The 15,106-nt window shown below is 40.3% G+C and overlaps 1 protein-coding gene across 3 annotated transcripts in view; it reads right to left on the minus strand.

The window, feature by feature from the left end:
* Nucleotides 1-574: 574 nt before the first annotated feature.
* Nucleotides 575-15,106, minus strand: part of Wdr35 (WD repeat domain 35) — a 55,547-nt gene continuing 41,015 nt past the window's right edge. For all 3 annotated transcript variants that reach the window (XM_048439699.3, XM_085690859.2, XM_048439698.3), the window contains 11 exons: nt 13,681-13,761; nt 13,265-13,401; nt 12,791-12,994; nt 10,936-11,082; nt 10,147-10,279; nt 7,539-7,649; nt 6,497-6,661; nt 5,442-5,582; nt 4,736-4,892; nt 1,744-1,984; nt 575-1,450 (listed from right to left, as the gene is read on the minus strand). In XM_048439699.3, coding sequence (XP_048295656.1) covers nt 1,300-1,450; nt 1,744-1,984; nt 4,736-4,892; nt 5,442-5,582; nt 6,497-6,661; nt 7,539-7,649; nt 10,147-10,279; nt 10,936-11,082; nt 12,791-12,994; nt 13,265-13,401; nt 13,681-13,761 — 1,668 coding nt within the window. In that variant the 3' untranslated portion in view covers nt 575-1,299. The remainder of the gene's footprint in view (nt 1,451-1,743; nt 1,985-4,735; nt 4,893-5,441; nt 5,583-6,496; nt 6,662-7,538; nt 7,650-10,146; nt 10,280-10,935; nt 11,083-12,790; nt 12,995-13,264; nt 13,402-13,680; nt 13,762-15,106) is intronic.

The raw sequence follows: 15,106 nt of genomic DNA on the forward strand, positions 1-15,106 counted from the left end.
AGCTATGTCAACAAAGTTGTCTTTGTAACCACTTTAAACTTGTCTCTGAATGTGAACTTTGTGTGATCTCTGGGCACAATTCTCACAATTCTCTGCCACGGACAATCACCAGGAATTTGCCTAAAAACTGTTAGGTTTGTCTCCCATGTGATAACAAATGTGATGTGATGTGAGCGTGTGTGTGTGTGTGTGTGTGTGTGTGCCCCAAAATATCTAAACAAAGACAACACAAGTACATTTTTATACATTATAGAGAAGGAAAACATGCAAGTAAACATGCCATTTTTTTTCCTTCAGAATTTATAGTTTTCGTGTTTATTTCAAATAAAATCTCATAAAAACCTAAGATCTGAACTCTGAAAATACAGAAAGGTTATTTTAAAGTTCATTTTAGCAAAATATAACAACCTTCGTATTGTGACTAGCAGGTCGGAATGTGCACTCAGGCTCACTGCTCGCCTGTGTGGCCTTACCTGCTGGTTCCACATTTCAGCACCTCAGCCTCCAGAGTACTTGGAACCATAGCATAACTGGGGATATGTTTGATGATGAGAAACAACAGCATTACTCAAAATCAGTTCGTTCATGTTTATTACAAGAAAAATGGGTGCCAAATTCCTCTTCTTGAATGAGGATAAAATATTTTTTTAAAACTTCAAATAATAAGTCTTAAAATGCCATCTCCTCATTTATGAAAATAAAATACAGATGAGTTTAATCCTGAGATAGAAACAGAGCTGGAATAGAGCTCATTTCATACAACAGTTGCTCAACCTCCCTGAAATACAGGGTCTGTCAACTCTCTGCTTCAGGTTTGCCCCTCCCCTGCCTCCTCCACCTGCCTCTTGAGGGTTCTCTAATGAACTAGTAACCTTGACAATAAGAGAAAAATATTCCTGGTGGAGAGTATTTCCGTGATAACTTGCCACAAACTATAAGCTATATAAATGATAAATGGACAGACAGGAAATACAGGAAAAATTAACTTCACATCTGTAGGTATTATGTGAAAATTAGTCAAATTATCTCACAGTTGAACTGTAATACATGAATTATCTTTTTTTTTTTCCAGTATTGCAATGGACCCAGGGCCTTGTGCATGCTTGGAAAGCACCCTACCATTGAGCTACATTCCAGCCCTCATTTTATTGTTTGATATATCTTTTATACAAAAATACAACTACAAGATAAAAAAACTGATTTTCATATGAAATCTAAGGAAATCAAGCATTATTTCATACACATGTGCAGATAAGTACATATATTTCATGTATTTCACAATTAACAAGGTTCTTCCCTTTATTCTACCGAACTGTGGCATAAAGGACAGAAGTTATAGTTACTGATTTCCTGAGCAAGAACGTAGTGCTTGCACACTTTGCACACCCAGAACTGGTACTCGATGATTGGGCTTCCAGTGGCAATGCATGTCGGCAGTTTTCCTTCTCCACTGCAAAAAAATAAGAGAGAAAACAATTAGACTTTAAAATATGTGATTGGTCTAACTATCTAATATACTTTAAATCCTGAAGAATGAAAAACATTCCAAGACAAACTTCAAATAAAATACCTCATCTCAATTTTTTTTAATAAAACCTTTTCTTTAAATGAAAAAAAATACATTACTATACCCTTCTAGGATAAAACTGATTTTAATATTAACATAAACTCCTTCAAAATCCAGAACTTTATTATACCCAAGCTTCTAATCAGGTAAATGGCATCTAATTATGATGCACCTACCCTTCAAGAAGGCTGTTCAACTCCGATTTCCTGTTGTCCTTTGGCGTGTGTTTGGTGAAGATTTCCAGAGCCAGGTCTTCATACTGCTGCTTCTGTTCTGCACTGAGTGTCTCTAATGATTCCAGTTTAATAAAAGCTTTGGAACAGGTACCAAAAGCTCTGCTCGCACAAGCACAGAGTGCTAGTAACGAGTAGATCTCAACCGAGGGAATGATGTCTTCATAGTCTCTCAGATGAAGAGCTACAAAAGATGGGCAATGAGCATCGGCAAAGAGAAGCACAGTATGAACACGTGTGGGACAGGATTCATGGACACTGTTCTACCGCAACCTACATGAGGTTTGACAAATGTTAAAAAATAAAAACTCCTGGGGGCCAGGCACAGCAGCAGGAGGAAGCAGAGTACATAACCTCAGCTCCAGGGGATCTGACGCCCTCTGTTGGCCTCTGTTGGCACTCGCACAGAAATGGCATACAATCACAGACATCATCATCATCATCATCATCATCATCATCATCATCATGATAAGCCATTACAGGTAGGAAGAGGACAGTGCTGGGGAAGAATGAAGAATGTGTCTGCGGAACCACGGTGGTGGTCATGCCTCTAATTATAGCACTTGGCAGGCAGAGGCAAGAGGACAGCAAGTTCTGTCTCATTACACACACACACACACACACACACACACACACACACACACACAGATAGAATTTCCGAGCTGTGAGGGGAAAATACATTTTAAAATTTTTATTGTATTTGTGTGTGTCTGTGGGTGGGGAAGTAAGCACATGGATATGAGTGCAGACCTGAGGAGGCCAGAGGAAGCTATTGGACACCCTAGAGCTGAAGTTAAAAGCATTTGTGAGCTACCAGACGTGGGTGCTAGGATCAGAACTCTGGTCCTCAGGACAGAGCAGCAAGTGTTCTTACTGCTAAGCCATCTCTCCAGCCCCAAGACTACATTTTAAATAAATAGTTTGAAGACAATGCATCATTCTACTCTGTTAAAAAAAGAACAAAGAAAAAGACTGACAAGCCTGAGGGCACCTCCAACAACTTCTTCCTCCCAGCTGCTGCTTACAGATGCTACAGAACCTGGGCTCTCTAAATGAACCTCCCTCTCCAGAAAGGCTCACATAATCCACCACGAGATCATCTCTAGTAGGCAGGGAAGCTCATCTCCCATTCACACACTACGAACCTGGAGCTTGAAAAGGCAAAGGTGTGGGGTAAATGGTGGCTCTGCGGTCGTGGGTCAGGCAGGCAGGCACATGCTTTAGTTTACAAACTACACTCACTGGAGTTAGTAAATACAAAGAAATATCTAAGCCCTTAGATATCGTTAATCCAGAAGAAATGTGCATTTATACTGTATGTAAATAATGTATGAATGACAGTCCATAAAAGCCATAGACTGTGAGGTAGCTGTCAAAACTGTCAGAGATCTATGTTTAGCAATGAGAGAAAGACTCCTAACACACTCCTGTGGAGGGCAATGAGGGAGCAACCCCTAACACACTCCTGAGGAGGAAAACTAAGTTCTGATGTGGAAAAATGTCTCATAGGAAGTTCATGGAAATGATGCTTGCCATCAGGCCTGATGACCTGAGTCGAATTCCCTGTGTCCACATGGTGGAAGGAGAGAACCAGCTCTCACAGGTGTCCTCTGACCTCCACACACAGGCCATCATACACACAGAGACACACACACACACACACACACACACACACACACGAACCTAACTGGATAAATGTGATTTTTCTAATTAAAACGAGAAAAAAAAAACATTACTCAAATGTTCACAACAGTTATCTCTTAGCTATAAAGTTCTTTTATGTCATTATTTTGTCTTTTAGCATTTCTCTATTTTGGTTGAAATTATTAAACAAGAATCACTTTATAAAAAAGATAAATACTGTAGAAATGTGAATGTCATGAAAATATCTTCAAGCATTGCTACGGCACACAGAAGCAGGCCTCTTCAAGCTTCTCCCACATTCTGAGAGAGGAGAGAGCTCCTCCACACAGGCACAGTGTCTATCTCTACAGTCCTATGGGCTGGGCAGCCAAGTGTCTGGCTTTGAACAGAAGACATATGAACACCACACGTGTGTCTGCATGTTATCTAAGGCATATATTTCTGTGGACACTGTGCACTGTGTTTTTAAAGTGGGGGGACTTCAAAAAGAAGAATTCACTAAATAAACTAAAGGCACAATCTGGACATATATAGCTAAAAGCAGAGGGGGAAAGAGTAAAGTTAATACAAAGACACATGGAGATGCTGGCTCTTCCAGTTCAGTTTCAGTTCAGGATGGTGCTCTGCAGTCCCAGAGGTCATCTGGGCCTGCTCCCATGGAGGTCACTTGGTGATTTCTCAGAAAATTAGGAAACAACCTACCTCAAGACCCAGCAACATCACCTTTGGGTATATACCCAAAGGATGCTCATTCATACCACAAAGACATGTGCTCAACTACGTTCATAGCAGCGTTATTTGTCAAAGCCAGAATCTGGAAATGCCCCTCAACTGAAGAATGGATAAGGAAAATGTGGTATATTTACACAGTGGAGTACTACACAGCAGAAAAAAATGACATCTTGAAATTTGTGGGCAAATGGATGGATCTAGAAAACATATTGAGTGAGGTAACCCCAGACGCAAAAGAACAAATAATTATGAGTGAGTATAATATGTACTCACTCATAAGTGGCTTTTAGACATAAAGCAAAGAAAAACCAGCCTACAATTCATAATCTCAGAGAACCTAGACAACAATGAGGACACTAAGAGAGACATACATGGATCTAAATACATGGGAAGTAGAAAAAATCAAGATCTCCTGAGTAAACTGGGAGCATGGGGACCATGGAAGAGGGTAGAAGGGGAGGGGAGAGAAAGTGAGGGGAGTGGAAAAAATATATAGCTCAATAAAAACAAGTTTTTAAAAAGTTTGGGATGTCCTCCACACATTATGTGACGTGCCCACCTGTCTTCAAGGCCGTGTCAACATAGCCCTCATAGAGCTGCCGCTGGGCGAGTATAAAGAAGTGGTAAGCCTCAGCTCCTCTCCAAGCGTTATCTGTGAACCGACTGCTTGTAGAGAGAACTTCCTCTTCTAGCAAGCCAGCCAAGGCAGAAGTGGCCTGGGAGGGAAGCCAGCACACTGGGTCAGTCCAAACACAGACAGTTTCAGCCCGCATAGCACAAGAGAGCTATTACTATGGAGGTGAGGTCTGAAACTAAGAAAGACATCAACACAGCTCCCCGGGAGATGTTGTCATCTCTCCTGCCGTCACGGGTTCGAGTTCTCTATCACAACCCACGGCTTTCTAAATTAAGATCAAAGCTTAAAAGAGACCTGATTAAACTTTAAGTCAATGTGAAATTTACTTAATGTAATAAGATTCATTTACATTAAAAATAGAATATTCTAAGTTTTTTTAAATTCTCTGACTAAAAACACTTTAACAAAAGTAAAGCATTCAACAAGATAGCCTTAAAGAAAAACGGTTCTGCACATCTCTAAAGAGAAATGTCTCAGCCTGCATACCTGCTCTAAATGGAGCATTGCTGTTCTCTAAGCTCCTGCAAGAACTGAACACAGCCTAGAGAGGACAGGGCTTGTCCAGGGAGAGAAGCAGGAGAGGACCTGGCATTGCTGTTCTTTGAAGCATGGAAACATTCTCCGTTACCTCCGAGTTCTTCCCTTTAACTTTCCCTCGCTGGGCGTTTTTCATCTGCTCATGATACTGCTCGATGAGCAGGGCCGACAGCACATAGAGCTTCTTCACACGCAAAGGCTTCGTTCTCTTCTTGGCCTCTTCATCGGCAATCTTTAAACATTTCAAAAAATTGGGACACATACTTCCTGCTGTATGTTTGTACAAACAGAGTCATTTCCAAAGTTAACCGAAATTTGATTCTTAAAAGATGAGGGAAGAATGTAGGGTGGAATATAAGTGCAATTATGTTTAAGACTTTAAAAGCCATTGTCTTTTCTTCAGTATTCCGTCACTTGAATAGAAACTAACAATCTTAAAAATAACATCCATTAAATAACTAAATCAGAGTGGAAAGAGTGGTGTGCCCTTCAGAAGTTTATTTAAATGATTTTGAGGAAAATGTTCTCTTTTATGAAGTCAAGCAAGAAAAGAGGATAATGAGGTGTAAAAATTATGTATATTAATATTGTATAATGGATATTAAAGAAATATGTTGTTTTAAAATGTGTACATTTTTACAAGGACTTTTAACTTTCTTATCAATAGGATTTAATTCCAGTTAGAAGAATTTGTTTTTGGCAATCCCAGAAAATTCTTAAATTCTTGGTTAGCTTCTGTACCAAATACACAGTTGTTTACGAGCTGACAAGTTGCTGGCATCCATAACTACCCTTGTTAGCAGATGGTAGCAATAGGCAGACTTGAAGTGGTTTTGCTGTGACAAACACTTGTTTACAAAGAAAACAGAGAATGTTTTTTTGTAGAGCTATAAAAGAAGATATAAAGCTAATTGTTCTAGTTCCAATTCTGCCGTGAACTTCTCCGGTGTGGTGGTGGTAGGTAAGTGCATAAAAATACACTTGAATGGCTAGTCTAACTGCACGGAAGTCCACTGAGACATAAGGCTTTGGGGCTGCTTGATTTTGGTACGTGTCATTTATTTGAAATTTTTTAATAGTAAGGTTTAAAGTTAAAAACAAGCTGTGACTGGAACGAAACAAATGTCCAGCAGGACTGTGCATTACCTTATACATCAGCTTGGCCGCTTCAAAAAAGTAGCTGGCTTTCCTGTAGAGCTCTATGGCGTCGAGGGTCTTGTTCTTCTCCAGCAGATGCGCTGCATACCGAGCTAGCAGAGATCCAATTTCCTTCATGCTGTGACTTTTGGCCAATTCAACAGCTTTGTTCCACTGGGAAAGCATTGTAACACTCAGTCACCCAATATTTCAATAGCTACATCCTGGAAGTCCCACAATAAGCTCCGAAGCTTTTAATGAATGCTAATACTACTTCAAAATAGAGCAAAACCAGTACATAGTCTAGAAGTGATCTGCAATCAGAGCAAGCATAAGTATACAAGCAAACGTTTCAAAATAACTGAACAATCTAAGACGGATTACTTGGAGAAGTGCATTTGAAAATGAAAGTATCAAATTTTATAATCACATGAATCTTACAGTTCTATTTTTGCACATATTATAAGCCAGAAAAAGAACCCATTTTTTAGTTTTCATGTAAAATAAATATACAGTTCCATTTAAGAAGGTATCATATTAGATTTAACATTTACAGATTATGTTTATAAGCAAATAGATCTTTATAAAAACACTTCAAAGAAATGCCTAAAGGAATGCACTGATAGCCAACAGTTTCTGCAATAATTCTGCACTTATTTTAGCTAAATTTCAGAATTTAAAAAAATATCAAATACATGTTTTCTATAAAAGAAAAAGGAAATAGATTTGCCAAAATAAATATTGATCAAGTGGTTCAGGTCTGTCCTTCAGCAATGAATGACCATTAACCTGGTCCTTTCCTGGAAACAAAACCCAGCCCTAACAAAACGCAGGAAACTGTGAAATTAGAAAGCACAGGTCTGTTCTGTGTTCCTTGGTTGGCTAAGTTGTGAGCAGGACATAAGAGGTTAAGTGCAAACGCCCACGAGCTAGGCTTCTTTTCCCAAATCCCTGCCTAGCCCTCCACAACTCACACTGGAGACCACTTCAGTGACTTTCACTTAATCCCTAAGACAACAATCTCCCGTAATGACCACTGTCTGCTCCTTACTTGGTTGAGGTGTACGCAAGTGTCCACCGCAGCCTTCGGTTGGTTACACTTCAAGAATGCGCTCACGGCTTGTTCACACATTCCAACTCTCACAAACATCTGTGCTATTTCCTGTAAGTATCAAACACTATTACCAGATTTCACAGACCTGGGAAATCATTTAGATTTTAATTTATCAAAACTCCACCAGGATGCATGAACAATAAACTGATGGGGACATGGGTGGTTAGAGTGACTTTTCTTTCAGACTGAGGCAGAGGCCACACAACAGGATGGGTACCGCAGGGAACTAGCGCAGAACTAGCGCTTCCCTGAAGACACTGCCCTGCCTTCCTTTAGCAGGAAGGCTCAGCAGCCTGAGGCCAGGAGCATTGCTGTAAGTTCAAGACCAGCCTGAGATATACAATAAGACTGTCTCAGAAAAGAAACTAAAAAGGAAAAACGAAGCATGCATCCTACTGGGTAGTGTTAACCACAATAATAACCTATAAAGCAACTGATGTATTACTACGTTCAAGTTCCCAATAATATTAAATGTATTCCAGGACTTGGGGGGGGGGGGTGAATCTCAGTTGGTAGAATGTGGCTTGGCAAGCACGAAGCCCTGGGTTTGGTCCCCAGTACTACATAAGTGGCATGGTGGTGCATTCCCAGTGCACAGAGGCTAGAGGCAGCAGCATCAAAAGTCACCCCTGGCTACATCTAATCTAAGGGATACCTCATGCCACCCTGTGGTCCACATCTCTAACCACAATTACACGTGAGATTGAGACAGAGAGGATCAGTCGGATCCAGGAGCTGATGCCCTCGACAACAAAGCAAGATCCCTCTCAAAATAAAATAACTAGATAAGTATGTAGGTAGATAGAAAGATGGATGGATGGATGAGTGAGTGGATGGATGGACGGACGGACGGACAGACGGACGGACAGAGATAAATAAAAAAAAATAACGCAGGCTGGGGTGGGAGACAGTTTAAGGTCCAAGTGTCAGGTCTGAATCCTAGCATGGAAAAAATAAAAAAGGAAAAAAAAAATAAAGTCCCTTCGTCAGTTTTAGAAGCCAAACCCAAAACAACTTCCTCCTAGGGAAGCAGGAGGCCAGGGCATCGACCACTACCACAAACCTTACTGCCATGTTTTGGTTTCTTTCATTACTAGCTAAGAGTTTTTCTTACCCCACCCATCACTTCAGAAATACTCTGGGGCCAGGGGTTGGGGTGCTAGTGAGATGGCTCAGTGGTTAAGAGCACTGGTTGCTCTCCCAGCTGATCTGAGTTTTGAGTTTTGATTTCCAGTACCCACATGGAGGCTCACAACCATCTTTAACTCCAGACCCAGGGGATCCACCCTCTTCTGGCCTCTGAGAGCACTGCATGCATGTGGAACAGACATTACATGCAGGCAAAACATTCACACATATAACGAATAAATAATTTTGGATATACAAATACATACTTTATATTCAACTATATTTTAAAAATAATGCCTACGTTTTTCTTATAAGTACATTCTAATTTCTCAAAAAGCTAAAAAGTACAAAAATTAGGATTGCTCAAAATTTTGTGACCTGTAAGAAACCAATCCCTCAATACTCTAGCCCTGTTTCCCAGCCTGTGTGTCAGTCACCACGCATATGCGTGTGTGTATACTGCAACCATGCACCACATGTCATAGTGTACATGTCCCACCACGCTTTGTGCACAGCATCACACATTACTAAAGCCCTCTGACTTCAGAGCACAACTTCACCATATTCGCTGCCAGGCCAGTTGTAAGTGCTGAGTACCTGGCAATTTATTGCTCTGGCTCCCATATGGCCATTTTTTTCTGCTTCACCAGAGATGACACTAGCAGAAGTTCTACTATTCTCCATACCTGGGGTTCTAAGGAGTTCCAGTTTCTCTCCTACTTAAGGAAACACACAGGGTTGTAAATAAGGGCAAATGGAACCAGGATGATGAGGGAGCCAGCTGTCCCTTCACAGGAGACCTCAACTGCCAGAATTCTAGACTTGTCTATTAATTAACAAAGAGTTTTTAGTATGGAACCCTCAAACCATGTGATGGACCTTGTGGCTGGGAGTGGCTAACTCCACAGATACTGAGTCACATACTAAACAACTAAAATACAGACACTAACAGCACCCAACAATCAACTCAGAGGCTAAAAGTGACAGTCAAGGAAGGGACACACAGCTTTTGACCTCTCTTTTAATGTTGAACTTCACTGTTTAGCTGACCTTTCAAACTTAATGAGAAGCAAATTCTGAATGATCGTGGACTCTTCTGAAGCAAATCCCTGACAGTCATAACCAGAAATGTTCCAGGCGCTCAGCTGAGTCTTGTAAGCAATTTTAAGAACTTAAGGAACCACACAGGCTGTGCTCTGGTGAAGTACTAAGGATCTCAGTTATTTCTCTCTGCTCAAGAACTCTGTAATACTAACATACTGACTCTAAAATAATATTAAAGCATCACTCCATGTCTAAGAAACTATGACATTATAGATTATCTTTCAGTTTTCAGTGCTGCAGAGGATATTTCATGACTAAAAATAAATATTTTATAAAGAACCCAACACCAAAAACTAAAATTTGGAATACCTACTGGAAGCAATTTGTGGTTTTCTGGAAGTGAATTGGCAAGATTCTCTAACCCCTCATAATCTTCTAGCATATAGTAGCATTCGGCTAGGCGTTCCTGATTCCTGCCTTTTACATAATACTGCACAGCATTCAGCCTGTGGACAAAAAGGAAAACCTTCAGAATCAGTCTGAGAGTCTCCAGATAAGCAGAAACTTCCCCAAAAGAAGTCTTTCATTGGAATTACTAGTGTTTGTATTACTTCATCATCTCTAGCTACACAATAGCTTTAAAAAACACAAATTACTTATAAATCTAAAGACAATGCAGCATATTCTCCTTGTAATATTCTTTGAATGCTCTTATGTTATTTTAACTTACAGTATCATAGAAGTACTCACATCATTGACATAAAAAAGCATATTGATCCCAATGAAAATTTAAGAATAAATGATACTTTCTGAAAACAATCTGTAACAAAACAAGTAAGCATACTTTTGTTTTTATTATGTTTACAAATAAATCATACAAAACAGTGGAATCTCCCAAACAGTGGAATGCTTTCTGAAGCTAAGTGTAAGACTTGTGTACACAAATGGCAAAATTACACCATGCTCATCTCCCAGCTCAGGGATGACTTGATCCCCAGTGCATCCAGAGAGCAAGTGCATGAGGCCATTCGAATTTCAGGATTTAGGGGAAGGCCTTCGCTCTGATGGCGCTGTTTTCTGGGAAGCTAGTTTGAGTGACATATTAATGCTTGGCATGCAAGAATGCGTCAGGTCCATCAGGCCTTTCAGGTCGCCTACTCACCACTTTTGTCGATCAGCAAAGTAGTCTCCAATGGCATTGTGGGCTTGCTCAAGGAGGCTGTCATCTGCGTCCCCAGACCCAGTCTTCAGGAGGTGCAGGACTCTGAACCAATCCCCCAGTTTCAGCCTCAGACCAATAGCGAGGTCTCTACAGGAAGAAAAAAAAAAGAATTCATTCATTCATTCACTCATTCATTCACTAATTCACTCTAAAACGTTTGTCAGTTGCCTACTCTGTCCTAGACACAGTTCTCGGAACTAAGATTATCTCCAAACACTCCCCGGAAACAGCCTGGCCAAGAAGAGGAAACTGAGAGAGGGCAAAAGCTATGGCTTCAAAGGGTGCCTCGCAAAAACCACTTGTTGAAACTTAATCCCAAGTGTGGTAGCATGGAGACATGGTAAGTTGGGGAAACCATGAGCCTCTGTGTGAGATGATGAAAGCCTTCATGAAAGGGCACCAGAGAAAGCTGACGTCCTTTTGCCCTTCTGCTCTACCATGAGAAAATCCAAGGCACCATCCTGGAAACACAGACTGGATTCCTACCAGATATCACATCTGCTAGACCCTCGGCCTTGGATTCTTCAGCTTCCAGAACTGTGAGGAACAACCTTCTGTCCTTTATAAATTACCCAGTCTAAGGCACTTCCGTCACAGCGGTACAAACAGAAAAGACACTGGAATAAAAAGCTGTTTCTAGTCTTCTTTTCCTCCAGCTTACTAAGCAAATGAATTATGTAAGTAATAATTACATATTTTCATTTATATCTTAGACACAAAAAGGCTTATTTCAGAATGAAACATACAGTATAAATGCTTGGTTTTGCATTTGTTCTGAGGGCTTAAAATATATTAGGAAACTTCTGGGAGTAAAATACCAATTAGGGAAAATTAAATTACATGCTTATTGCTGAAATGAAGTTCATACATTTTATAAAGAAAAATTAAATGTAAGCCATAAGACAATTTCCCTTTTGATTTTAATGATTCCTGAGAGAAGAAAATTAAATAATGGCTTCAACCATCAAAACTCAAATTATGACGTATATAATAAATAATAAAAGTCTCCAGTCTTGCTGGGTGGTAGTGGCACAAGCCTTTAATCCCTGCACTGTGGAGGCACAGGCAGGTGGATCTCCAAGATCAAGGCCAGTCTTGTCTAAAGAGTAAGTTCCAGGACAGCCAGGGCTACACGGAGAAAACATCTCAAAACACCAAAAAGAAAAGTCTCCAGTCTCTACAGACCTCTCAGTTTCTTTACCAACAAACACCTCCATAGTCATATATGAACACATATGTAAACAGAGCAAGGGGCTGAGAACTGGCTCAGTGCTACAGCATGAAGACCTGATCGGATCCTTAGCACCACGTGAAAGCCTGGCGTGGCCACCGCATCTGCGACCCTAGCACTGAGCAGACAGACAGCCCAGGGACCTGCCGGCCAGCTAATGGAGCCAAAATGTCAGTCTCCGGGTTCAGTGAAAAGCCCTGTCTCAATAAGGAGGAAAATGGAAGTGGAAGACACCCAACATTTACCTATAGCCTCCACAAATGTGCACGTGTGCAAACACATGTACACTACACACACACAAACACATAAAAAGTTTTGAAAAACAATAAATAAAATAAAATCAGAGAAGAATGCTGCGCCCAAATGATAAAATATAAATTAATGAGGTATAAATGCCCAGAGGTTTTCCAAAATGAAAATTATTTTCTAAAAGAAATGGTTTGCTATACTTAGTCATATATATATATATATATATATATATATATATATATATATATATAGTCTCTATTTGTAAAACACTATGAACTGAAGAATACTTGGAGATGGCTGCCTTCATTAATTTACCTTCTGTCCATGGATAGATACATTCTTTCAGCTTCTTCAAACCTGCCAAAGTAGGCAATAATTTCGGCCTGCTTCATTGCCTCACTCTGCAGATTTCCCAAGCGCTTCACAAACTTGATGCCCTGGTAATCCTTGCAGCGCACAAACGCCTGCTGGGCCGTGCACAAGTCCAGCCTCTGGAGGGCCGCCTCGGCCAACAGGCGCCTTGGTGTTAAAAAGAAACAGAAAATCTACTGTATATCACTAATAAACAAGTCTTGTACCAGAAATCAATTGGTGAAGCATGGTTTAAAAAAATCTGGTGGATCCTGGTGAAAATAATTGTGTTAGCACCTGCAAACATTTTTTATATAACATGTCTAAAAAGAAGAGATTTCAGTTTCCTGTAGGAGAGTAGTGTGAGAACAGGGGGTGACAGAGTTGGGACTTTAAAAGCATACTGACTTTGGGGAATGTTGGGGATTTTTAAAATACCAAAGTCGGGGATGAGGATTGTCCTCTATGAACTGAGATGCGTCTTCAATTCCAACCTTCTCAATCAGTGCTCGACTATCTCGCAGGGACCGGATCTCAAAGTTCATTATATAATCCTTGCTAGGGTGTTCTGGATTCTGAAAGTGAAGATGAAACAAAGGAATTCAAAAGGATGCCTGTAGGATATGCTTCTTCCTTACAATTAAAAATAATAATAAAGTAGTATCATATTGTGAGCAAAACAAAGAAAAAGAAATCGCCATGTTTGGATCTTAAGGGCTCTTTGGAAAACAGACAAACGGGGTCCTCCATGGGCAGTCAGGCTTCCTACAGAGAGGTGCAGACAATGGCAGAAATGGTTCCCCAAGTTTCTCTCAGCTCCTTTTCTCCCCAGGTACAATTCTGTTGCTAGTCACCTTTAGAATCTCATCCAATAGAACAGACTTAATTTCCAAATCTTCAAAGTTGCAAATATATCCAGAGGTCTGAATAGGTTCCTTTAAAGACAAAAGCAAATGTTATGTCTCACACAAAAGACCCCTAAGGAATCCTGATTTAAAACTGTATTGTCAAAACTTTCAATTAAGAAAAAATAAGAATGTCAGTAGTGTCATATACCCAATACCTAAACAGTTAACATTCCCCTGCATACACACCACTGAATTTCTAGCTGGTACCACATTTCACCTCTAGAATTCTGTACATTTTTCTAAAAGAAAAAGATGCTTTCTAGCTTGACCACATTATGAGTTGAATTCCTAGTAAATATGATAAATGCAGAAGACATATGAAGTCTTCAGCTTATGTGCTGCTTTTATTGGTTAATGAATAAAGAAGCTGCTTTCAGCCAATGGCTTAACAGAATATAGCCAGGCTGGAAAAGATACATAAAGAGAGTAGGTGGAGTCAATGAGAAGCCATGTAGCCAATGCCAGAGACAGACACTTCCATGGAGCCTGCCATAACTTTGCTGGTAGGCCACAAGCTTCATGGTAAAACATAAAATAGAAATGAGATAATTTAAGATATAAGAGCTATCTAGAAATACGCTTAATTTATTGGTCAAACAGTATTGCAAATGATATAGTTTCTGAGTGATTATTTTGGGTCTGGGCAGCCAGGAATGAATGAGCAGCCTCCGTCAACATATTGGCAAACCAACATGGTCTGAAACATTTGGGATTGATGCCCGCCACCCACTTTCGGGTCAGGAGGAAAGTAGCTGAGACCATGCCCATGGCTGGGCGATCCCCACCTGGGAAAGTGGTGAAATCAGGTCTACTAGGAGTGTACAGGCAGGAGAGCATGGCGGATTCCTGCTGCCATAGACAGAGATGGTGCACAGTGCACAGCATGGCAGATTTAGTTTTACTCAGATAAAAAGGGTTTATGTGCTGCACGCCCAGAGTTGAGGTGGTGAGGATGGCTCCCACCCAGAAGTCCCAGAGCAGACGGTGAACTACCTCCACCATATTGAAAGCCAGAGAGAGGTGAAGCCAGCATCCAGGGCCACTGTGACCAAGCTGCTTACTGTTTTAAAAGTACTCCTGGTCATAAAAGGAGTACAGATATGCAATAAAGACAGATTCAGACAGGAGTAAACCTCTGAATGGGTCACAGTGTTGGATAAATGTATGTAGGCTTGGAGAGAGAAAGAAAGGTGTATACACAACTACAATATAAAAGAGTACAGACAGTTGCAGTCATAAATTACAGGAATAAACTTGCAGAAAAAGTAACAGAATAAGAAAAATAAGCCATGTAAAGATGGAATATGCACAGAGTTTAGATTATGCATTATTATTGTGTTTTCTCTAAATTTTTTTGACTGTAAAGGAGCTA

Source organism: Myodes glareolus, chromosome 6, assembly GCF_982192425.1.
Source record: "Myodes glareolus chromosome 6, mMyoGla1.1, whole genome shotgun sequence".
NCBI classification, from domain to species: Eukaryota; Metazoa; Chordata; class Mammalia; order Rodentia; family Cricetidae; genus Myodes; species Myodes glareolus.